The following is a 26,055-nucleotide window of genomic DNA, read 5'->3' as shown; positions in this document are numbered from 1 at the left end:
GAGTGCGTATAGCTTTGGAGTTGGATAATTTTTAAGTTATGCTTCCCGTTGAGGGGATCATGCCAGCTTTATTATGTGGTGTGTTCCTTAGGCACACAAAGGAGTTTGTTCCATGTGTCCCTTTTTTCTGGAGAATTTACGCTTGGTGATTCAAGATGTCTGATTTGTATTCTTCTGAATAATTAGTCTTGGTTGCCTCTATTTTTGGAGGTGATATTCAAGTTCTACCTCGGTCTGGTCTGATAATTTTCAACCAGCTGGCTTTCTTTGAGAGCTTTCGTAGGATTTGTTTGCAGATCCTCCTCCGGGTGTGTATAGCTATGGTATTTAATTTACAAGTTAAGGAATCTGTGGCTAGATGTCTCTATCAGATGAACAAGTTACTTACCTTCGGTAACGTACTATCTAGTAGAGAGTCTAGCCGCAGTTTCCTTACCACGCTGACCCCACCCGCCTTGCGAATGACCTGTGCTGTAAGGGTTATACCCTTTTCAGTACCGGTTTTTATATACCAGTGATCACTGTTTCATATAATTGAGTAATTCAACTGCCACTTTAGTTTTACTTTTTAAATCTTACTTTGGTTATGGGCTTTGCCTGAATATTATCATACCATTTATTTTCATTTTCTGATTGTTTTTAAGATACGTTGATCTTGTTTGACACACTATTTCCACAGCCAGGTTTATAGTGGCTTCGCGTTTTAGCGCTGAAGGTTTTTCTGAAGAAACTGACGACCACATGTTCGAGGGGACTTATGACTCCGCTGACTCCACAATCGGAGGCGATGTTATCTTGGAGTCTTAAGGTGCTGTCCCCCGGCGCGCTGAGGGACTGCTGAAAAATGTCCAGATCCAGTGTGACGCCTGGGCAAAATTCACAAGTTAAGGAGTCTGTGGCTAGACCCGCTTTCTACTGGATAATATGTTATCAAAGGTAAGTAACTTGTTCTTTAATTTGAGAATATAAAAAAATCTAAATTCTAATTTCAATGGTAAGGTGAAGCTTTTCTTAGTTCAATTGAAGCCACTCGATACTATATTCTGTTCGATGCACTCCTACAATGAATCAATCTGAGAATACTAACTTCATTTTTAGCCTCCATTTCAAATTCCTTCTGTTTCCGGTACTCTTTTGCTTTTTAAGCTTTATATTTTGCTTCTTTGTTTATATACATTTTAATAATCTGTTAATTCTATTTAATTTTATAAGTAATCATGGACCTCCCTGAGTAGGCTTTGCGGCCCTCCAGGGGTCCCTGGACCACAGGTTAAGAACCACTGCTCAAGACAATGGAAAATATTTTCCATCATTGGCCCCACTGGGAGTGATAGCCTCTATGCGGGGGTGCAATAGTCTCTCTGCCGAGGTGCTGACCCCCTTCCTAGTTTCTAAATTCCCTGGTGAAAGAATGCTATATGGGGATTGTACCCCTTGGGATTTCCAAGAAGGAATCCTTTGGTCAGTGTTACCTTTGGAAAGGCGTTGTCTACCCTTCTGGCAGGGTCCCCCCACAATGACTGAAAAACTAGCCTTATCTCCAGTGTCCAGATCTTCCCTTTGGTTGATAATGTTTCCCTCAGTGTAAGTATATCAACAGTCTTCCAGGGGAGGTGTCAGAGGCTAACATTGAATCTTTTCCCAATTAGCTCCTGGTGGTGGCATGCAACTAAAGACAGGCTTCCCTGCACTTGCCTAGACATGTTGAGCTGCTGTGACATGTCTGCTATGCAAGGCAGACTGAGAATGACCTGCTCTTTAATTTGTAATTTAGACCTGGGCCCTAGCTATCTAAGGGATTAGCTTGATTTCAGAGAACAATGTTACCAGCTGCCCAGCCCAACCGAAAAGCAGGAATACTATTGATCAGGACGCAATTTTTTTTTTTTTATAAAACATACCTTCGCAGACTTTACCCACTTGGTGATCCACCTATTTTTACTTCCCTTAGTGCCTATTGCTGCCTAACATTTGATAAACTGGGCTAGTAGTTAAAAGGATTTAAAATTCTCTCTTGAACCTTCGCCCCACCTGCCCCTCCTAGAGGAGAATATAGATCTTTCTTCCATGATTTGTCTGAGTGTTCTGAAATAGCGTTGTAGCAGTTCCATGAAAAGTCACAATCGATCAAAAGTGTTACAAATGACAGGCATGCTCTTTGGAGAATTCCTGTTCATAAATAGCCTTCAAGCTAGATACTGTTGCAATACACTCTGGAACAGTCCCTAAAGCACCCCGCCCAGAGGTAGTGCCTCCCCTCCATTCATTTTCTAGTGCCACCACCCCTCCTCAAAACGAGGATTGTTTTGTCAGATTTTAACCATTAATGTACAGGTTCCTAGAAATGTACATTGAGGACTCGTTTGAGGTAAACTAAACAATTACGTTACAGCCCATCAATAACTTTAATGCAAAGATTTGTAACCATTTAGTGCAGATAACTGTCACAAGAACAATAGGCTAAATGGAAGACAAACCCCGAAATGAAAGGAGCAAAAGAAAACCTCTTCAGAGAAAGTGCTAAACCAATTGGACAGTAACTTCACTTTTTTAAAGGGGTGCATATAACTGTTTCATCTCAACAGACGGAGATTTTGTCATAAGCAGTCCTAGGTATTGCTGCTAATGGATAGGGCCACATGAATTATGCGGGAACAGATGACCAAATTAACTGTAGGTTGACTGAATTATTTGGCAAGGAAGGGTACATTCTGTGGCATAATGGAGTAGATTTGATGGCAGCATTATTTCACTATTTTGTCATTTTTACAGACATTAATTTTGTCCTGAGAAAGGTTTCTCGGCTGTCGTCGCAGTTATACTCTTGAAACGGCAATTGGAGACTAACAAGTGGCCTTGTACTTTCTAAAGGGTTTCCCACTGCGTGGCACTATGTGAGGTGCCCTTTTAATTGAGAAATATTTGATCTCTTTGTGCGTTTTTGTGGAACTGTGCAACTTTAGGTGGAGATCGTGGACTGAGTGGCAAATTCAGCCGGTCCATAATTGGGCTAAACGCTCAGCTGTACAGTCGCAAAATTCTGGAAGTCCTGCTGATGGTAGGGCTGGTTTTGCCTATCAGCCTTTTGGCCTTGTCAGTACTTGTTTTGATTTGTCAAGGTTTTTGCTGGGCCCTCCTTAATAAAAAAACAAAAATACACACTAGCAAAACACAAATAATTTTGGGACTCTAACATCCCACATTCCCATAGTAGTACCTTGTACTGAAGAACTACTTTGAGTCTGAACGTGCTCTTTGTGGAAGCACAGAATGGCCTCTTTCATTGCGAAGTTCGCTAGTAGCTGAAGGTAGCTGCCCCAAGCCATAGTAGGTAGGAGAACATGTGAATTATACAATAACAGACAAATTAATGAAGAGGGCTGCCTCGGAGTACATTTTACATATATGTTTGAGAAAATCAAAAGGTATTTTTTAACACCAGACATTAAGAGCTTCAGGAAAGATGCAGCTCAAAGAATGAAACTACTACATACATGAAAGTATTCCATAACTAAAAGAATACTGTTAAAAGCATATTTAGAAAGAATGCACACAGCAGTCAAAGTAAAGTTTTAAACTATGAATGCTACGTCATTTAATCAAGAACAAGAGGACCCCCCCTAAGACTAGAGCTATTAAATGGCAAACACTCTAATCCATAAAAAACATCATTGTGGTCCCACACAGAGAGTATTTATTTGAAAAACATATATCTATTTATTTATATTTTCTGAAATTTTCATTTGTAGATCCAACAGTAGTAAAGGTACACATGTATATACAAAATCTATTTACATATCAGAATATATGCGACACATACCCTCTCACACCTTCATAGTAACCACCAATCGCACCCATACAAGCCATCCTCAGTCATACCAATCAACAATATATACAGAAAGTACAAACAATTTACAAAAATGTACACCATAAAAAGTAAACATACACAGGTGAAACAGAACAAAACGAAAAAAGGAGAAGCGCCGACGCGCGTTTCGGAACAGGACCGATATTCACCAATCCTTCGTCAGGGCGCAAACAATTACATATAGTCTCTTCTGTGACTTTTCAAAACATATCCATAGGTTCGAAGTATACATCAAGGAATACACAAAATTGTATTTAGAAATCTAGACTCAGGGCTGCCACTTCATATCACAATATTCAGTCATATAAACAATATCCCTATCCACACACCGGGAGTTGCGTGGATGATGAACAAGGGTGCAGATTACTTCACAGCGAGATGTAAAAAACTCGAGTCAGAAGTGGAAGTTGTAGAAACGTGGGTCCGGCTTTATTTGATGGAAGAATCTAGATGCAATTTTGTGTATTCCTTGATGTATACTTCGAACCTATGGATATGTTTTGAAAAGTCACAGAAGAGACTATATATAATTGTTTGCGCCCTAACGAAGGATTAGTGAATATCGGTCCTGTTCCGAAACGCGTGTCGGCGCTTCTCCTTTTTTCGTTTTGTTATGTTTCACCTGTGTATGTTTATTTTTTATGGTGTACATTTTTGTAAATTGTTTGTACTTTCTGTATATATTGTTGATTTGTATGACTGAGGATGGTTTGTATGGGTGTGATTGGTGGTTACTATGAAGGTGTGAGAGGGTATGTGTCGCATATATTCTGATATGTAAATAGATTTTGTATATACATGTGTACCTTTACTACTGTTGGATCTACAAATGAAAATTTCAGAAAATATAAATAAATAGATATGTTTTTCAAATACTCTCTGTGTGGGACCACAATGATGTTTTTTTATGGATTAGAGTGTTTGCCATTCAATAGATCTAGTCTTAGGGGGGTCCTCTTGTTCTTGATTACAGTATTTTCCCTGCCTCCTCCCCCTAACACTTATTGTCAGGGACCCTCGTGTGTGTTTGACTACTGCTACGTCATTTATCCTGTCCTTGTTATTTGACTATAGGGCTATATTGCTTCGTTGTACCATTAATCGCAGTTCTTAACAAACATAGCATCCAAGTTTGTTTTTGGTTGCTTCCTCTTGAGTGATTATTTTTTTATTGTCTCTGTGATCTTTGTAATGTATTATGTCCTTCACACATCTTGCTCCTCCAGTGCCTGTACAAAACTAGTGCTTGATTTGTAAAAGAATAGGTGCCAGGGCCCTAGCCAGTGACCGTACCAACGCAACTACTAACCATCACACTCTTACAGGTGTGACAATTCAGACTATTCCAGGCGCCCAACACTGCAAGGATGGATTGGAGGCAGGTATTAGTCCTTTTTAATGTATATTGAATTAATAAACAGCTGTTGTATTGCTCATTTCTACATTAGACAAACAGTGCCACCATGTGATTGACTGTCATAAGTGCCGGTGTTGACAATCAAGTGCCTGTGCCCAGCACCAAAAACCATTGGCTCAAATTAAGCACTGTGCAAAACAGATGTATGCTGTCTTCTATATGTAATGTTGTGGAGAATACTGGCTTTTAAAGGATGTATTGTCAAAGTTGAAGGCTTCGAAATGTTTAAGACTGCATTCTGTGAAAAGCTGCTGGCTGGGCTTCCCAAATCATAGCTGTGTTTTTTCACCTTATTTCACAGTGACCCGCAGGCCCTCAATGATTTCCTACATGGATCTGATCAGGTAAATCACTTAATTTCTTTTTTGCTTCTTTTCGCTTTGGTGTTGGTGACTCTCTTCTCTTTTTTACTGTAGTCAAGAAGAACAGGAGATGAGTGGGCACATTTGAATTGTAGTGCAGATATTTGCCCATGAAATTATCCCTGCAACCACCCCTAAGCTTGTGACATGATGTAAAGTACAGGAAGACATTAATGCATTATTTATTTGGTGGTAGATCGCAGGATTTCCATAGTGGGACTTACCATCGTGATAATAGTGGCAAGCGTATCCTCAAAAAGTAGACAGCAAGCACACTTCCCTTGTACTATCCCTTACCACAAAGCAGAGAAACCAACCTCCAACTGGATTGAAAAACAGGTGGCACATTTCAATTGTCAAAATACGCAAGGAGAAACTCTACCTATGCCAATTTAAAGTATGCTAAACGTCATATTTTTTTTGACCACTCTTGCTAGACCACCGGGCTAAATATTCACATCATTCAGAAAAGTATAGTTATTGATTATTTTTTTTTAGGGCTTGGCCTACGTCCCACGAAGTGGGCGTGGCCTAAGAGTCCTTTTCGGAGGGCTTCGAAAATCGTACCTACCGAATTCCAGAAAGCTCGGGATATTTGCTGTTTTTCTTTGCCAGCTGCATGGCAATTGGCCCTTGCATGTGTGTGTTTTTACAAGAGAGCACTCAATAGGCCATAGGCGTTAGAGTTGCTCCGCCTAGTGCATATCCTGTGCGGACACGCGCAGCAGAAGGGCATATTTCTTCAATTACCAGCTGTCAGGGCCCGCAGTAATTGAAGACAGATGCTGGGCGCGAGTGCAACACTCTCCAGTTTGTTTTATTTCAGCTGTGTGTGTACGCATGCTGGCTCCCGGCCAAATCTTGTTTGTGTACTGGAAGGCTGAGCACGATGACTGCGCGGCCACCCCAGTTGCACTCACCCCAGGCCTACATAACATTTTTTTCTTGTGCTGGAGAGTCTGTCATTTATTGCAGTATTTTACCCCTACTTGTACTTTGTAATCTTGGCAAGTGACACACATCCCCTTTTCCTCCTGTACTGTACCGATTGCTACCTCTATATTTTCGCTGTCCACTCTTATCAATTTTCCCATGCGTCGTAGCGTTCCTTTCGTAATTTGTTATTTTTGCAATGTTCCCATGTATCAGCTCTGGTCCTATTGTGAAGTGCTCTGACTCCTTCCGGTAAAGTCCGCGCAATCCCTTTTCCTCCTGTACTGTAATATAAAACGCGGCAGCTGCTTTGAAACTTATTACATTTTCATGTAACGCCTGCAAGCTCGGCTGAAAGCAATGGGCAGGATGTACCACTCAGTACGAGAAACGGCTGCAAGGTCGGCTGAAAGCTGTGGGCAGGATGTACCAGTCAGTACGAGAAAAATTATTTGAATGGAACATTGTCATCTAGTGTCTTAGAAAACAAAGTTATGATATCGAAGAGTTAGTTGTAAGAACTTAACACCCCTGTCCTTTTCAATATATGGTACAGAGGTGTGCAAGAGCGCTCTGACGCCTTTCGTCTGTTTATCAGAGTTCCTTTCGTAATTTGTTAACTTGCAATGTTCCCATGTATCAGCTCTGCTCCTATTGTGAAGCGCTCTGACGCCTTCAGGTCAAGTCTGCGCAATCCCTTTTCCTCCTGTACTGTAACGATTGCTACCTCTATATTTTCGCCGTCCACTCTTATCAATTTTCCCATGCGTCCTAACGTTCCTTTTGTAATTTTGTTCACTTGCAATGTTCACATGTATCAGCTATGCTCCTGTTGTGAAGTGCTCTGACGCCTTCCGGTCAAGTCAGCACAATCTAAAACCCATAGAAACCCATTCCGTATCCTAGCTCCCCCACGTTCGTTATTCCTGGGTCTGAGAAGTAATAATCTGAAAGCCACATACAGCTAAATTGGACAAACTGAAAAGCTCTTCCCTTTCCTAATTGCAAAATGAGTGTCAGTGCAGAGTGAGTGTAGAGTGAGTGCAGGTGCAGAGTAAGTGCAAAGTGAGTGCAGGTGCAGAGTGAGTGCAAGTGCAGAATGACTGCAGAGTGAGTGGGACTGCAGAGTGAGTGTGACTGCAGAGTGAGTGTGATTGGAGAGTGCCTGCAGAGTGACTGCAGAGTAACAGTGACTGCAGTGTGTGTGTGTGTGTGTGTGCAAGGTAAACAGTGTGTGAGTGTGCAGGGTGAACAGTGTGTGAGTGTGCAGGGTGAACAGTGTGTAAGTGTGCAGGGTGCACAGTGTGTGAGTGTGCAGGATGAACAGTGTGTGACTATGCAGGGTGAACAGTGTGAGTGTGCAGGGAGAGCAGTGTATGAGTGTGTAGGGGCACTGTGTGAGTGTGCAGGAGACGAACACTCAAACTAAGTCCACCACAAACATACATAAGACCACACACAAAACCACACACACACACACACACCACACACACATACCACACTCACGCACACCACACTCACACCACACTCGCACACACCAGCCTCTCACCACCACACACTCACCACCACACACCACCACACACTCACCACTACACGCACAACCACACACCACCAGCCATCATTGCACGCTTTCACCAGGCGCAAACACCACCAGCCATCCATGTACGCTTTCATCAAGCACAAACACCACTAGCCGTCAGTGCACACTTTCACCAGTCACACACAACACCAGCCGTCAGTGCATGCTTTCACTAGGCGCACTCACCACCATCCATATGTGCACGCTTTTAACTAGCACACACACCTCTAGCCATCAGTGCACAATTTCTACAGGCACACACACCACCACCTATTAGTGCACACATCAATTGTTAACGAATCCACAATTAACTATTGTAGCAATTGCAATATGGTGCCCTCTACTTTTAAACATATTCATCTAAAGCGCAGGATGCCACCATTCCTACTATTCCAAACCAACACACATATTTCCACTACACACCACATGCATACACTCCATAACACATGGCTAAAAGACATTGCCATTTACAATTCTATTAGCTCTAACTCCCAAAAAATCCGAGACCTATTGCATTTCTAATGCTTGTTTTACTTTTCCATACAAATATTTCAATACATTCATAAATACATATCCTCAAAAAAAATTACATTTTTTTAAAGAAAACCACAGATCCCATTGCACAACTTCCACTCAGCAGCATACAGTCAACTTCATACCCAAACATCCTCGCGCGAAACCACATATGCATACATCACATAGATACCAAGAAAGCATAATATGCACCAAGTCCCCTCACAATATCTACTAATTCGCAATATAGATTTTCTCTCAAAAAGAAATACAATATCTACTAATGCACAATAAAGATTCTCTCAAAAGATTAATACAATAACCCAAAGGTTTAACAATTAATATTTCTCTTCCAGGGGATCCTCATCAATAGTCATAAGCACTGAATATTCCCGCCCATGTGCGGGACCCCAGAAATAATATACAAATTATACATGGAAATCACATATATCTAGCTCCACATATATGTATGTACATATATCATTTTTTCCTCACACCAACGCAGCCCCAAAACTGAGGCTAAACAATGTAATTACCCATAAAGAGACTGTATTTGCAAGCATATAAAAACACACATTAGGTCAAATAGCACTTGAACTCTGTGTTTTAATGAGCAAAACACTCATATATCATGGAAATTGCAAATAAACGAGACACTGTTAGCCCACAGGCTGCATAGTAAAGCAATAGCATAGAAAATGAAAGCATTTTCAACAAAAACTGGCACCGTGCCTTTGAGGCAGCCATGACCCCTGGCTTCCCATCATGCCTCAGGGGTGACAATTAGGTCAGTTGTTCTTTCCGGCTCCTCCAGTCAGGACCCTGGTTTTACAGCTCCTACCTCTTTTGACTTTGTCAAAAATATCTTGATATTCTTCAATTTTTTCACTTTCACTCGACGTCTTTAGACTTTAGAGTGCTGGTGCTGCCTTTTTTTATTTTTTTCAAAAAAGGTTTATTTTTGTCAAAATGCTTTCCATTTTCGATCTTTGTCCCTCCTGTGGCAAAAAGGACAGACGCACACCCTGTGTGTATCCTCTGTGTCCCTGAGACACATTCTTCAGACGCTGTCAACACTGTAAGTACTTGTCAAGGAGAACCCTCAAAGACAGAGAGAGAATTCGAATTTATGGCCTCTCTGAAAGAGGTAGGTCTCCTAAAAGGCAGCAGAAGAGAACGCGGTCGACGTCATGAGAAGTCCCGACCTGTTCGTCGGGATCGGCATTGAAGCTGCGGGTGACTACGAAAACAACTGCAAAGACAGCTCATCATCCTTTGGCGAAGACTTCGACGTCGAGAACTCCGGTACCTCCTTTGATGTCAACCAGGCGGCGTTCAACGTCGAGAGGCAGGTCTCAGACGTCGCATGGGGGGCATCCGACGTCAAGGCAGTTCACTCCGTCGCCACAGCGATCGACGTCGAGGCACAGCGCTCCGTCGTCGCCCCAGCAATCGACGTCGAGGCACAGCGCTCCATCGACGCACCGGCGTTCGACGTTGAGACACACTTCGTCGATGCCTCATTCCCGGCGTTCGACGTCGAAGCAGGTTGCTCCGCGGCGTCTCAACTGCGTTTGTCAAGTCACAGGTCTCCGCCAAGGATGGTTCATCAGTCTTCGGCATCGAGATACCAGTCACCACCTTCAGCGTCGAGGCATACGTTGACCCAGCATACCTCCACGTCGACGCAGAAGACGCCTATAAGCATGACGTCGAGTGTAACAACTCAGTCACCGGATCACCGTCCGACGTCGAAGCAGAGATCTCCAAAGTCGACGTCGAGAAAGGAATCAGCATTGGCGTCGGAGAGGCGTTCTAAGTCAAAGGGACGTTCTCCTGTGCGCTCGAGCCCACCTTCTAAAAGAAGAGGTTCTCTTCAGAGAAGTCTCCGTCAAGACGACCAGCATCACAGTCGCTCCAGATCTCGCTCTAGGTGCCCTTCAGGAGAGGCCTCTCCTCCAGTGAGCCTATCGTCATCTCCCTCAGGCTCCCAAATCTCTCACTGTGGATCAACATCTAGGTCCCCGGAGGTGGTAATCTATTCTTCTGACAGTGCAGTGTCAGGACATTCACCAGCAAGATCACTGCATGAAGAGGTGAACCCATCTCCTCCAGCACGTTCCCCTGAGAGGAGAGAAAGACAGACGTCGCCTTCCATCACATCACCTACATGGTACAGGCCATTACATCACTGGGCTCCCAACAAAGATACAGCAGCTCGGCTAACACAGCAGGCGGATCGGGATCGACCTCCTTCCAGGCCCAGATAGTGAATGCACACCCCGGTGCGCTCAAGCAGACGGAGATCCAGGTCAAGGAGCAGGAGAAGGGAACACAGATCTCCTACTTCTTCCTCATCTTCTACTCGCTCACATAGAGACTATATTCCAACACTGACCGACAGTCTACCGTCGAGAATCTCTCAAGTGGAAGATATCTTGACTTTCCAAGACATTTTAGGCAGAGGGGCACTTAAGCAGGGGATTCCCATGACCGCTCGCCAGACCAAGTCTTCAGTGATTTTCTAAACACTACATCACAAGACAGCGGCCAAACCTCTGCTTCCCTTGGTTCCAGGTATCATAGAACCAGTCATGGACGTATTCCTCACGCCAGTGACAATAAAATCTGTTCCAGCAAGGATTCTCAAAAAATATCGTTCGCCAGAGGAGGATCCACTCTTCCTCAGAGCCGACCCTCCCCCGGATTTAGTAATTATTGCATTGGCGAGAAAGACCCGTGGCATCTTCCTCCACTGTACCACCAGACAAGGAGAGCACGACGCAAGACTTCTGGGGACGAAGGGTATGCGGCACCTCGGCCTCCTTGCTGAAGGTATCTAATGTGGAAGCGCTATTGGGCCGCTATGATAGATCCCTGTGGAATTCCCTGCAGCGTTTCATTGAGAAACTCCCTCAAGAGGATCACAGGGATTTTGTAGAAATCCTTACGGAGGGCAGCCAGGTCTCCAACCAGATCATTAGCGCTGCAGCTGACGGAGCTACCCTTTCGGCGCATGGATATGCTCACTGGGTATGCGCAAGGAGGTCTTCTTGGTTGCGTCTTACCACCCTAAAGCTAGAAGCTCAGTCCTGTATCATGAACCTGCCTTTCTCTGGATCATCTTTATTCGGTTCACACACTGATGAAGAAATGCAACGTATGAAAACGGAATTGGACCCTCTAAAGGCCGTTGGGCTTGAAAAGAAAAAAGAATTCCATAAAAGGTTCCGCCCCTACAATAAGCGATCTTCCCAACAGAGGGTTCAACCCCCTCAGTGGCAGAAGAATCAAGACCAACAGGAGCAGCAAAAATCCCAATACAGAGGCAGGCGCTCCTCAAGAAGCGGAGGAAATCAGCGTCAAGGCAACAATTCCAACAAGACTCAATCCAAACCATGAGTTCTTCCTTCCCCCAACGCCGTTGACCACTCCAGTGGGGGGAAGCATCCCGTATCATATGGAAGAGTGGCGTGCCATTACAAAAGATCGCTGGGTGTTAGCTTCGCTTCAGAATGGTTACTCTCTTCACTTTCAACTTCGACCTCCCTCTATCCCTCCAATGCCAACGTCGAGTCACCCGTTAAAACTCCTACAAAAAGAGGTGGGGCCACCCTTCTCACAAAATCGGCAATCGAGAGGTTACAGAGTTTATTCAAGATACTTCCTGGTCAAGAAAAAGGGCCAGAAAGCAGAGTACAGACCCATTCTGGTCTTGCGGACACTCAACCTTTATGTCAAAAAGGAAAAGTTTCGCATGTTGGCGCTTCATCAAATATATCCACATCTCAGGCAGGGGGATTGGATGTGTTCGCTGGACCTACAAGATGCATGCTCTCATTTTTTATGCTATTGCTTTACAATTCCGCCTGTGGGTTAACAATGTCTAGTTTATTTGCATTTTTCATGATATGAGTGTTTTGCTCATTAAAACAGAGTTCGAGTGCTAAAGACGTCGAGTGAAAGTGAAAAACTTAAAGAATATCAAGATATTTGTGACAAATTCAAAAAAGGTAGGAGCTGTAAAACCAGGGTCCTGACTGGAGGAGCCGGAAAGAACAACTGACCCAACTGTCACCCCTGAGGCATGATGGGAAGCCAGGGGTCCTGGCTGCCTCAAAGGCACGGCGCCAGTTTTTGTTGAAAATGCTTTCATTTTCTATGCTATTGCTTTACTATGCAGCCTGTGGGCTAACAATGTCTAGTTTATTTGCAATTTCCATGTTATATAAGTGTTTTCCTCATTAAAACACAGAGTTCAAGTGCTATTTGACCTAATGTGTGTGTTTATATGCTTGCAAATACAGTCTCTTTATGGGTAATTAAATTGTTTAGCCTCAGTTTTGGGGCTGCATTGGTGTGAGAAAAAATGATATATGTACATACATATATGTAGAGCTAGATATATGTGATTTACATATATAATTTTTATTATTTCCGGGGTCCCCGCACATGGGCGGGAATATTCAGTGCTTATGACTTTGATGAGGATACCCCTGGAAGAGAACTAGAATTACATGTAAGTAACTTATCTTTCATTGCAAAAAAAAGCCTTCAGAATAAATGTAATCGGAGAGAAATATTTTCACATTAATGTAGAATTTTTCAACGTAATCAGTTTTCAAAACAAAAAAACAGATGTATACAAGGAGAGAACTAAAATATAGCACCGAACCGCGTTTCGATGAAACACCCTTTCCTCCGGGTATCTATCAATCAATCAATCAGTCATATTATTTGTAAAGCGCGCTACTCACCCATGAGGGTCTCAAGTCGCTGGGGTGGGGAATGCTGCTACTGCTCGAAAAGCCAGGTCTTGAGGAGTTTTCTGAAGGTCAGCAGGTCTTGGGTCTGCCGTTTGTGGATAGGGAGTGTGTTCCAGGTCTTGACGGCGAGGTGTGAGAACGATCTGCCGCCGGAGGTCGCTCTTAGGAAGTGGGGGACTCTGGCGAGGTCGGCAGAGCTGGCAGGTGGGGGTGTAGAAGCTGAGTCTGTTGAGGTACGTTGGTCCTGTGTTGTGGAGTGCCTTGTATGTGTGGGTGAGTATCTTGAAGGTTATCCTCTTGTTGTTTGGGAGCCAGTGCCGGTCTCTCAGGTGGGGTGTGATGTGGCTGCGGCGAGGGATGTAGAGGCGTTTTGCATGTGTTGGAACCGTCTCAGGAGTTTGGCCGAGGCTCCTGCATAGAGGGTGTTTCTGTAGTCCAACTTGCTGCTTACGAGGGCCTGGGTGACCGTTCTTCTCGTTTCAGTGGGGATCCACTTGTAGATCCTGCGGAGCATGCGGAGGGTGTTTAAGCAGGAGGAGGAGACGGCGTTGACCTGTTTAGTCATGGAGGGGGTGGAGTCAAGGTTTACTCCTATGTTGCATGCGTGGTCGGTGGGTGTTGGTGCGGTTCCCAGTGTGGTCGGCCATCAGGAGTCGTCCCAGGCCGAAGGGGTGGATCCGAGGATGAGGACCACCGTCTTGTCTGAGTTCAGCTTCAGTCGGATCTTCCTCATCCATTCAGCGACGGCCTTCATTCCTTCATGAAGGTTGGTTTTGGCGGTGTGGATGTCCTTGGTGAGGGAGAGGATCAGCTGGGTGTCATCGACGTAGGAGATGATGTTGAAGTTGTGCCGACGGGCGAAGTGGGCAAGCGGTGCCATATAGATGTTAAACAGAGATGGCCTGAGGGATGAGCCCTGGGTACGCCGCAGATGATCTCGGTGGCTTCGGAGCGGAAGGTGGGAAGGCGGACGCTCTGTGTTCTGCCAGAGAGGAAGGAGGTGGTCCAGTCCAGGGCCTTCTTTTGGATCCCGGCGTTGTGGAGGGGTGTTCGTAGTGTGTGGTGGCAGTGCGCGTCGAAGGCGGCTGACAGGTCCAGGAGGATGAGGACCGCTGTTTCTCCATTGTCCAGCAGGGACTTGATGTAGTCGGTGGCGGCGATGAGGGCAGTCTCTGTGCTGTGGTTGCTGCTGAACCAGGACTGGGAAGGGTCCAGAATGTTGTTCTCCTCGATGTAGCTGGTCAGTTGTTAGTTGACTGTTTTCTCAATTACCTTTGCCGGGAACGGAAGCAGGTAGATGGGCCGGAAGTTCTTGAGGTCTTTGGGGTCTGCCTTGGGTTTCTTGAGTAAAGCGTTGATCTTGGTGTGCTTCCAGCTCTCCGGGAAGGTTGCTGTCTCGAAGGAGGTGTTGATGACTTTCCGGAGATGGGGGTGCAATGGATGTGCTGGCTTTGTTGAAGATGTGGTGTGGGCATGGGTCTGACGGAGATCTGGAGTGGATGGTGTTCATGATCTTGGTGGTGTCGTCGTCGTTGATGTTGGTCCAGGAGAGAAGGCGGTTGTTGCGGATGGGGGCGGAGGTCTCAGTGGTTGTCGGGCGGGCATGGCGTTGAAGCGGTCGTGGATGTCTGCGATCTTGCAGTGGAAGAAGGTGATCAGCGAGTCGCACAGGTCTTGCGAGGGTGGGACGTCGTTGGTGTTGGAGCTGGGGGTTGGAGAGTTCCTTCACGATGTTAGAGTTCTTTCCTGTTGTGCGCATTGTTGTCTAGGCGGTCTTTGAAGGAGGCCCTTTTTGCGGATCTGATGAGGTGATGGTGTCAGCGGGTGGCGTTCTTGTGGGCTGCGTGGCTGTCCGGTGTTTGTTCACTGAGCCAGATCTTCTCCAGCTTTCAACAGGTTTACTTGGAGGCCCGGAGGTCTTCAGTGAACCAGCTGGCTTTCTTGTTGGTGTGACTGTTGGAGGGTTTCTTGATCGGGGCGAGGGTGTTGGCGCAGTAGTTGATCCACTGTCTAAGGTTGCAGGCAGCAGTGTCAGGGTCGGTGGGTGGGCTCTGGGCGATGGTGGTGGTTAGATGGTCTTCAGTGACTTTGCTCCAGCAGCGGCTAGGCATCTGTTGTGTGCGGTGGTGGGTGGTGGGTTTCTTGAAGGTGAAGTGGATGCAGCGATGGTCGGTCCAGTGGAGTTTGGTGGCATGGTTGAAGGAGATGTGGTGGCTAACAGAGAAGATGGGGTCAAGCGTGTGACCGACGGAGTGGGTGGGTGTTGTGACGAGTTGTCTGAGTCCGAGGTTGGCTAGGTTGTTGATCAGGGTGGTGGAGTTGGTGTCGTTATTGTTATCGAGCTGGAAGTTCAGGTCCCTGAGGAGGATGTAGTCTGGAGGCGAGTGCGCGTGTGCTGACTAAGTCGGCGATGGAGTCTCTGAACTGTGGTCGGGGTGTCTGTAGATGAGGGTTCCTCTGAGGGTGGTGTTGGGGTCGGTGTGGATCTGGAAGTGCAGGTGTTTGGCGGTGCTGAGGGTGTTGTTGGTGTTGGTCGACACTCTGAGAGTGTTCCTGTGGACGATGGCGATTCCTCCTCCTGTTCCGTTCCTGCGGGCGATCTTGTAGCTTTCTGGTACACCTATGGCTATGTCTGGTGCAGAGGCGGGGTTCAGCCAGGTCTCTGTCAGGAAGGTGACGTCTGGGTATCACCTTCAGGGATCTTATGATGTGTATTCAACAGAAAAGGCAAAGGAATCTGTCAAGAGCAAAATATTAATTAAACCATTTCTTCACTGTGAATACATAATTATTACAAATATGATGATCATAGCTTACAGTCAATTGATATTGTTACTTAAATAAACTTGCAAGCAATGGTCAATCGCAAAGAGGGTCACAGTGTAAGTTAAGTAGATTTACTATAATTCATAACAATACAAATAAAAAGAGACAACTGCACACAAAGATATGGACAGGATAATGAGAAAGGAAAAAAATGGAATTGTGTTCTTTGTTTTAATTGAAAAAGTATCTCTTCCATTACAGATTGACAGCGATGATCTTCTGGACACCGCGGGCGATGCTGCAAATGCTTTTTTTGTTGGCACTGGGGTAAGTAGTTTATCATTATATCTTTTAATATTGTTGCATATCGCTTGTTCCAATTATTTAATTATTCTCCTTCCTCATCCAGTATAGTTTATCCTGCTGCCTAGTGGGAAGAGGAACTGGAAATTCTTAGTTTGCCATATATTTGCTTTTGTCCCATATAGCCCTTGGTAGCCTTATCAAGTAGTGGGTTTTCATTATTAATGGTGTATTTTGCTTCCTACCCAAGATAAAGCTGGTAACCTTTCTATAGAAACTGTTTTATTACCAGGTCAAACTCTAAAAATTAGCCTCTACAACAAGCTAAACACCTAGCCTGTTGTGTTTTTCTGCCAAAATGAGTTGTAAATGAGGGAGTGTAATTAGATTTTCAAGCTTTTGTGCATGCATACAACCTATTTCCTGCGAGTGTGAAGTACTTTGAATTCATGTTGAAAAGTGATGTGCAGGAAACGCTGTCGATTTGCGGGTGTGCTTTCTTTGGCGTTCAAATTTTCTTGAACACATGCTAGTGACCCAGGGCCGGTCACTCCACACACCGCGCGGCTGTTAAGCCCCCCCCCCATGTGGGTGCCCAAGACTCCTGCCCCCTCCGCTGCTGCCGTGAGCCCTCAGCTGCTGTCTCGCTCCAGAGCAGCCTTGACCGCCCCTGTGCCCGTGTCTCACGCACTGTCGCCATCTGAGTGCCAGGTTCTGCGTGATTATTGTTGTGCCCATTATTGTTGTGCCAGTACCTTTGTGTTTAATCGTATTATTTTGCATAGTCCTTGTTCCTCGTGTCTGTTCTAGCTGTTTCTTCTCCTCCCCGATCCCCGCCGCAGCTCCCCTGCGGCCCGCCCCCTTTTTTCTTCTGTACCCCTCCCTCGACCGCCCATTGGCCACCCTGCTCTCGCCTCCCAGCTGCTCCTCTCTCCCACTTGGACATTTATGGAGGTCGCCGCTCGGTGGTAAACTGTGACCCTTGACCCTGCTTGCAGGCCCGGTCGCTCCACACACCCTTCCCCCCCCTTCCCCGTGGGTGCCCAAGACTCCTGCCCCGTCCGCTGCTGCCGTGAGCCCTCAGCTGCTTTCTTACCCCAGAGCAGCGTTGACCGCTCCTGTGCCCGTGTCTCCCGCACTCTCACCATCTGAGTGCCAGGTTCTGTGTGATTATTGCTGTGCCCATTATTGTTGTTCCAGTACCTTTGTGTTTAATCGTATTATTTTGCATAGTCCTTGTTCCCCGTGTCTGTTCCTGGCGTTTCTTCCCCTCCCCGATCCCCGCTGCTGCTCCCCTGCGGCCCACCCCCTTTTTTCTTCTGTACCCCTCCCTCGACCGCCCATTGGCCACCCCGTTCCCAGCTGCTCCTCCCTCCCACTTCGTCATTTACAGAGGTCGCCGCACGTACGTGCAGCGTTCTTGCGCAGCGGGCGCGCAGATTGTGCGCCGAAGGCACGCCAAAGGCAAGTCCGTCTGCGCCTGGACCGCGCCCAGCGCCAGGACCCCTGGTCCTCGACGATGCCAGCACACCCGACGAACTTACGACGCCGCAACCCTTCACGCACTCAACGCCGGCTGGAACCCCGCCTGCTACCGAGCCACCCCGAAACGCACCCACGGACCCTTCACCTGCCAAGCCTGCCAATTCACCTGCCTCCAAACCAGCACCGCACCCGCCAAGCCAAGCACCAGCAACAACCACCTCAAGTGCATCCTGCTCAACACCCGCTCCGTCCACAGGCACGTCGTCGAACTCTGGAACCTCCTCGACACAACATCACCAGACGTCGCCTTCCTCACGGAAACCTGGATGAACGCCTCCTCAGCCCCTGACATCGCCATAGCCATCCCGGATGGCTACAAGATCACCCGGAGAGACCGCGTCAACCAAACCGGAGGAGGCATCGCCATCGTCCACAGAAACACCATCCGCATCACGACCAACTCCGACGACACCCTCACCGCCGCCCAGCACCTTCACTTCCAGATACACACCGATCCCAAGACCACCCTCAGAGGCACCATCATCTAAGACCCCTGGGACCACGCAAACAATTCAGCGAAGCCATCGCAGACTTCGTCAGTCCGCACGCCCTCACCTCCAAAGACTACATCCTTCTAGGGGACCTCAACTTCCACCTGGAGAACTACAAGGACTACAACACTGCCGCCCTGCTGGACAACCTCGCCAACCTCGGACTCAAACAACCTGTGAACACCCTCATCCACTACGCCGGCCACACGCTTGACCCCATCTTCTCCTCCAGCAAGCACATCTTCAGCCACTCCACCGGACTACACTGGACAGATCACAGCTGCGTCCACTTCAACTTCAGGAGAACCACAACCCACCACCACCCGCAACATGTTCCCCGCAGAAGCTGGAGCAAGATCACCGCCGACCAGCTCATCACCACCCTCAGCCAGAACCCGCCCACCAACACGACGGACCCCAATGAAGCAGCCCGCAACCTCACACACTGGCTCACCAACTGCGCCGACGAACTCGCACCACTGAATAATCCTCGCAGCAGACCCGGCAGCAGGAAAGCCTTGTGGTTACCAACGACCTCAAAAACTCCAAGAAAACCTGCCGCACCCTCGAGAAAGCCTGGCGCCACGACCAGACAGCAGAACACATGACAGCCCTCAAGAAAGCCACCCGCAAACACCACCAGCTGATCCGCACCACCAAGAAGACAACATTCAAAGAACGACTGGACAACAACACCCACAACAGCAAAGAACTCTTCAGCATAGTTAAAGAGCTCTCCAACCCCAGCGCCTGCAACAACGACATCGCATCCTCGCAAGACCTCTGCGACTCGCTCGCCTCGTTCTTTCACCGCAAGATCGCCGACATACACAACAGCTTCGGCGCACTGACCACGCACCCAACCACCGAACCAACACCCCCCACCACCACCCTCAACACCTGGACCCCTGTCAGCACCGAAGACACCACCCGCCTGATGAACACCATCCACTCCGGCTCCCCTGCCCACACCACATCTTCAACAAAGCCGACTCCATCATCGCACCCCAACTCCGGAACATCATCAACAGGTCCTTCACATCCGCCACCTTCCCGGAGAGCTGGAAACATGCCGAGCTGAGCGCCCTCCTGAAGAAACCCACCGCGGACCCCACGGACCTCAAGAACTTCCGCCCCATCTCGCTCCTCCCCTTTCCAGCCAAAGTCATCGAGAAGACAGTCAACAAACAACTCTCCGCCTTTCTCGAGACCAACGGATCCCTCGACCCCTCACAGTCCGGCTTCCGAGCAAACCACAGCACCGAGACCGCCCTCATCGCAGCCACCGACGACATCAGGTCCCTGCTCGACAACGGGGAAACCGCTGCCCTCCTCCTCCTGGACCTCTCAGCAGCCTTCGACACATTATGCCACTGCACCCTGATACAGCGCCTCAGCAACACCGGAATCCAAGGAGCGGCACTGGAGTGGATCATCTCGTTCCTCGCCGAAGAACACAGAGAGTCCGCCTCCCCCGTTCCGATCCACGGCCACCGAAGTCATCTGCGGAGTCCCGCAAGGATCCGCACTCAGCCCCACCCTCTTCAACGTCTACATGAGCCCTCTCGCAGACATCGCTCGCCAACACAACCTCAACATCATCTCCTACGCCGACGACACCCAGCTGATCCTCTCCCTCACCAACGACCCCGCCACCGCCAAAGCCAACCTCCAGGAAGGAATGAAAGACGTTGCAGAATGGATGAAGATCAGCCGTCTGAAACTGAACTCAGACAAGACGGAAGTCCTCATCCTCGGACCATCTCCTTCTGCCTGGGACAACTCCTGGTGGCCCCCTGCCCTGGGCATAGCACCCAAGCCAACGGACCACGCACGCAACCTGGGCTTCATCCTCGACTCCTCACTCACGATGACCAAGCAAGTCAACACCGTCTCGTCATCCTGCTTCAACACCCTGCGCATGCTCCGAAAGTTCTTCCGATGGATCCCCACCGAAACCAGGAAGACGGTCACCCAGGCCCTCGTCACCAGCCGTCTAGACTATGGGAACACCCTCTACGCTGGAACCACAGCCAAGCTCCAGAAAAGACTCCAGCGCATTCAGAACGCCTCAGCGCGACTCATTCTGGACATCCCTCGCCACAGCCACATCCCGGCCCACCTGAAAGACCTGCACTGGCTCCCCGTCAGCAAGAAGATCACGTTCAGACTCCTCACCCACGCACACAAGGCTCTCCACGACACGGACCCGAAGTACCTTAACAGCCGCCTCCCATTCTACACACCCACCCGCCAGCTCCGATCCGCCAGCCTCGCCCTCGCCTCCGTCCCACGAATTCACGGATTCACAAATCCACCGTCGGAGGAAGATCCTTCTCCTACCTGGCAGCCAAGACATGGAACTCCCTCCCCACTCACCTACGGCTGACCCTGGACCATTTCTCCTTCAGGAAACAACTCAAGACCTGGCTGTTCGAGCAGTAGCGACCCCCCCCCTCTCCCTGCCTTGAGACCCTACGGGTGAGTAGCGCGTTATACAAATTTCATTGATTGATTGAGTGTGTGATTTACGGTTAATGATACTACACAAAATGCCTGAAAACGTACGGAGCGTGCATTTCGCTCTGTTATTGGCCACAATTCGGCCTCTTTTTGTTTGATTGCATCAGTGTATTTTAGGAAAATTGTTGTATTTTGAAAATGTCAGTAAACATATCCCTTCGCTAGAATGCTGACTTATGTTAGTTATGTTTGAATATATATGATTTTTTTTTATTTCAACGTTTTTTTATTTTTTATACAAGAACGCATTAGCAATTCTGTGACAGGGTTAGCATAGGGAGTAACAATCATTCTTTATACATCAGTGTCCTGGGAGATTGATTCTTATCCAACCCAACATGACGTTACTTAGTGAAAAAGAGAGAAGAAGAGGGAAAGGAAGACAGAATGAGGCAGGAAAGCAAAGGTTGAAAGAAGAGATAGGGGACAGGCACTGAGAGTTGCATTACTTATTAATCACTATTTTCATCTGACAGGCAGTGAGGGTGTTGTTACACATGTTGGCACACATACAGGCCCGAGAGGACACATTGACTACGCCAGTAGGGCCCAGTTAAGTTTCATTGTCCGTGTGGGGCGTACCAAGGGTTTTAAACCAACAAAAGGACACTGTTCCTAAAGTAGGGTGCAAAAAGTCACCCGTGCATCTAGAAAGAAATGTGTACAAAGAAGGAAAACCTTAGGTAAAGGATACCCACAGGTGAGGAGAAAAAACACTTTTTGTCCTCTGATGCCCTCACACACCCCAAGGGGTGTCATGCTTCATCGTCGGGCAGTTGCTCCTTTTAGGGCCGGCGCTGTAATTCCCTACGGGCACCCAAGGGTCACTTTATCGTAGGTTTTTTTATAGGACTGCTGGATGGTGCATGAGGGGGTGTGAGGTGTGGGTCAAATTAGGGTAAAAAAAAAAAAGAAGAATGTGTGTGCAAAATAATTGATGGGTTAAAAAAGGGTCAACATGCAGCGACATTGTAACAGTTGTACCCTTTGCAGTCCTAAAACTGCTGAATAAAACACTGCCCCAAAGACATACTATGCCCGGGAGTCAAGGGTCATAGGTCAACATGTCTTGCGCTTTTTTTGCCCAAACGGGGTCGTTTGCGCTTCTTCAGGACCAAAATAATTAAAACAAGTGAAGTGCATGTGAACAGTGTCAATAAAATACCCTCTGTTTCAATCGGGGGTCTTAGGAGAAAAAGCCTCAAATGAGACATATGAAAAAAGCAGAAAAGCTAAAAAGGTCACGTTGATTTTGGTAGCATACCCAATAAAGCATTAATCACATGAACTCATACCGTCCTGGATGGGCCACCTTCTTCATAATATTAATCATACTAAAAAATAGCTGGCTTCCAAAGCACCAAATAAACTGCGAAATGAAGGCCTCCCCTGTGGCAACGTTGAAACTACAAACAATGAGTAAAAAATACTCAAGCACATAGTGTTTTAAGTGGCAGAGAATCAAGAACATCTCTGGCATGTACTGTTTGTTATGCAACGAGGAGACTCTTGAGCCTCCATGAAAACAAGACAGGTCGGCGAAACACAGGCTGGCACCCCTTTGTACGCATATCATACAAAAAGGGGGGACCTAGGAGCCATTAAAGGTCCAGTGTCCATGCTCCTGATACATGTTATGTTATGTTACATTTTTATTTATACAGCGCACGTACGCCCATGGGCTTCTTGGCGCTACTAGAACTTTTGGAAACCATAACACAACACAGAATGACCAGAGAGAGAAAGCCAGTCTACGGGTATGCCTGTCTAAATAGCAGGGTCTTAAAGGCATGTCTGAATGTAAGCAGATTGTCACTGTGTCTCAGAGAAGAAGGCAAGGAGTTCCATAAGGATGCAGCCAAGTACTGGAAAGAGCTGCCCCCTTGGCGTTTCCTCTTGACTGAGGGGATAGTCAGCAGATTTTTGTGTGCAGATCTGAAGTTACGTGACGGATTGTGTTTACACAGCATGTTGGTGATGAATTTCGGGCCTTTCCCTTGTAAAGCCTTAAATACAATGCAGCCAGTTTTAAAAATGGCCCTTTGATCTATAGGTAGCCAATGGAGTTCGGCCATTCCAGATCTGATAGAGTGCCATTTAGGTAAATTAAGGATGAGTCTAGCAGCCTGGTTTTGAACGTATTGAAGCCTCTTCAATTGGCCCACAGGAAGACCCAGATAAAGACTGTTGGAATAGTCGAGGCGAGATAAGACTAGAGCAGTCACTGCTAGAATAAGGGCAGAATGAGTCAGCACATGGGAGATTTTCTTAATCTTCCGTAGCTGGAAGAAGCTGGAAGATACGACCGTTCCAATCTGAGCTTTGAGGGATAAATCGCTGCAGAGGGTGACCCCGAGGCTCTTAACAGTATTGGATTTGGTCGGGGGGACTCCCAGGTCAGAAGGCCAGAAGTGTGGGCCCCAGCTGATTTCGCTTTTCCCAGGCAGGACCAACTCTGTCTTGCCTGGGTTAAGCTTCAGGTGATTTAGGTTCATCCATCTCTGGATATGGCACATGACCTGTTGGAATTCTGATACTGCCTCAGGGGAGTTCAGAGGAAACGCCAATTGCAGGTCATCGGCGTAGTTAAAAATTTTGACCTTGTAATCTCTTAAAGAGTAAAGCAGGGGGCGCAAATACAAATTAAAAAGAAGCGGGGATAGGGACGAGCCCTGAGGCACACCACACAAAGAAATTCTCTTGGGGGCTGTGTAAGTTCCCAGTCTTACTGCTTGGGTACGGTTTGAGATGAAGGACCTCAACCAGCCAAGGGCGGGTCCCCTGAGGCCGGCCTGCTCGACACGGTTGACCAAGATAACATGGTCCACCGTGTCGAACGCGGCCGACAAGTCCAGCAGTACGAGTGCCTGGTGAATGTCCCTGTCTGCGTTGGAGTACAAGGTGTTCTGGACTGCTAGAATCACCGTCTCTTGGAGTGGCAGGGACGAAACCCTGCCTGATTGGGTTCTAGATAGTCTGTACCCTCAATGAACTTTGATAAGCAGCTCGAGACATATGCCTCCAGTATTTTTGACAAAAAAGGCAGCAAAGAAATAGGTCTGTAGCTGGAGGGGTTAAAGAGGTCCAGTCCGGGTTTCTTGATCAAGGGGATTAGGAGCGCTTTCTTGAAGTTGCTTGGCACCGTCCCTTGTTCCAGAGATTTATTTAAAAGCGGAAGGATGCTATGAGGAATAGCCTGTGCTACCGCCTTCATGATATAGGGTGGACAAATGTCGTCTGGAGACCCTGATTTGACCCTGACCATCAATTCGGACAGTGTTTTGGTGTCGATAGGAGGAAAGGCGTCAAGAGTAGATTTATTATAGAATGTATCTTCCATGGATGGTGCATTAGGAGGGATGGTGATGCTCCGTTTTATGGTCGCTATTTTCTCAAGGAAGAAGTCATTCATAGAGTCACATAGTTCCTGCGTGGGTGCTATAGAAGGGGCAGTCCGGTTGTCGTCACAGAGCTCATTTACGATATTGAATATGTCTTTGGACTGATTCGTAGAGTTCAAGATCTTAGCAGAGAAGTAATTGGTCTCATGTAGGAGCAGAGTTTTTTGGTAAAGCTTCCTCGCAGAACAGTATATTTCTCTGTCTTGAGGCGAATAGTTTGCCCTCCACTTTCTTTCCTTCTGTCTGATCCCTAGTTTTAATAGTTTTAGTTCTGCAGTGAACCATTTGTGTGCATCTTTCCCTCGTATATTAGGGAACTTCACTGTAGGGGCATGGAGGTCAGCGGCTTGAAGTAGCCACTTAGATAGCAAAGTTTCGTTAGGTTCTACATCCTCAGCCATTAAGGGGAGGGTAGTAGTAAGTGTTTCTAAGAATCCCGGAAGATCCATGGATTTCCATTTGCGAAACTCCTTGGCTGTTGGTGGTCTTGCTTTAGTCATACCTCCTATGCTAAGTGAGAAATAGATAAAATGATGGTCTGACCATATACAGGGAGAAATGGAGAGTGAGTGAACCGGCAGGTTATGTGACCAAATTTGGTCTAAACTGTGACCTTTCTGATGAGTGGGGAGGTGAATATGCTGGGTCAGGTTCAAATCTTCCAGTAGAACTTTGAGCTCAGCAGCGTGGGGATCTTGTTCCAAGCAGTCGAACCAAAAGTTTAAGTCCCCAATTAATATGATTTTGGAATAGTTGACTACATGTGAGGCCAGCTGTTCAGTTAAGAGTGCCGGAAAGTTGGCCATATATTGGGGTGGGCGATATATTAGTACTAATATTAAAGCCCCGCTTTCAGAGTCCAATTTGATGACTAGGTTCTCGGTTCCTGGGAGAACTAAAGGCGACAAGGAGCGAAACTTAAAGGTCTTAAGGATAATGGCCGCGACTCTGCCCCCTGTCTTCCCCGGGGAGCGGTCTGCTGACAGGATGTAGTACTCTTGAGGGAGAGAAACCAGGATGTCGGGTAGAGAATTAGGGGTGATCCAGGTTTCAGTCAGCAGAAGAATGTCCGGCTTCTCCTGAGTCAGGAGGAGGAAAGTATCAATTTGATTTTTAATCAATGACCTAGTGTTTAGGTAAATGCAACGCAGGTCATGTGTAGTGTTAAGGGCAAGGCCGCCTTCAGGAGACAAGGAAGTATCATGCTTCAACAGGGCCGCCTGTGTGAGAGGGGTGGAGACGTCCAGTGATAGAATACGTTTGAGCGTGGTCATTGGAAGGGGCGGTAAGTGGTTAGGAGGGGATTTCAACTTTAATAAATCAAGGGCGGAGTATTTGATCAAATGGCCAGGGGGGCAGGCCCCTGGTCCCGAGCGGTCACGGACGGGCACAGACGGGCTTACCTTAGGCGCACCTTCGGCACGCCATCGTCGCGCCCGCTGCGCTCCCGGAAACACATTGCTTTTTAAAGTCTCCCTCGGGAAGCACTAGACCGCTGACTGCGTCTAGGCTCCCGGGAGACACCCCCCCCCAAGATGGCGGCTCGCACTCCCCACATACATACATAGCAGTGACATCCCTCATTTAT

The 26,055-nt window shown here is 47.3% G+C and overlaps 1 protein-coding gene across 5 annotated transcripts in view; it reads left to right on the top strand.

Moving 5' to 3' along the window:
• The window catches only part of BICRA (BRD4 interacting chromatin remodeling complex associated protein), a 593,087-nt gene that overhangs the window by 408,568 nt on the left and 158,464 nt on the right, over nt 1–26,055 (top strand). For all 5 annotated transcript variants that reach the window (XM_086938677.1, XM_086938681.1, XM_086938679.1 and 2 more), the window contains exons 5-6: nt 5,587–5,629; nt 16,466–16,531. In XM_086938677.1, coding sequence (XP_086794803.1) covers nt 5,587–5,629; nt 16,466–16,531 — 109 coding nt within the window. The remainder of the gene's footprint in view (nt 1–5,586; nt 5,630–16,465; nt 16,532–26,055) is intronic.

This window comes from Lissotriton vulgaris, chromosome 9, assembly GCF_964263255.1.
Source record: "Lissotriton vulgaris chromosome 9, aLisVul1.2, whole genome shotgun sequence".
NCBI classification, from domain to species: domain Eukaryota; kingdom Metazoa; phylum Chordata; class Amphibia; order Caudata; family Salamandridae; genus Lissotriton; species Lissotriton vulgaris.
The sequence above is the reverse complement of the archived record's forward strand: the minus strand, read 5'-3'. Positions and strand labels throughout refer to the sequence as shown.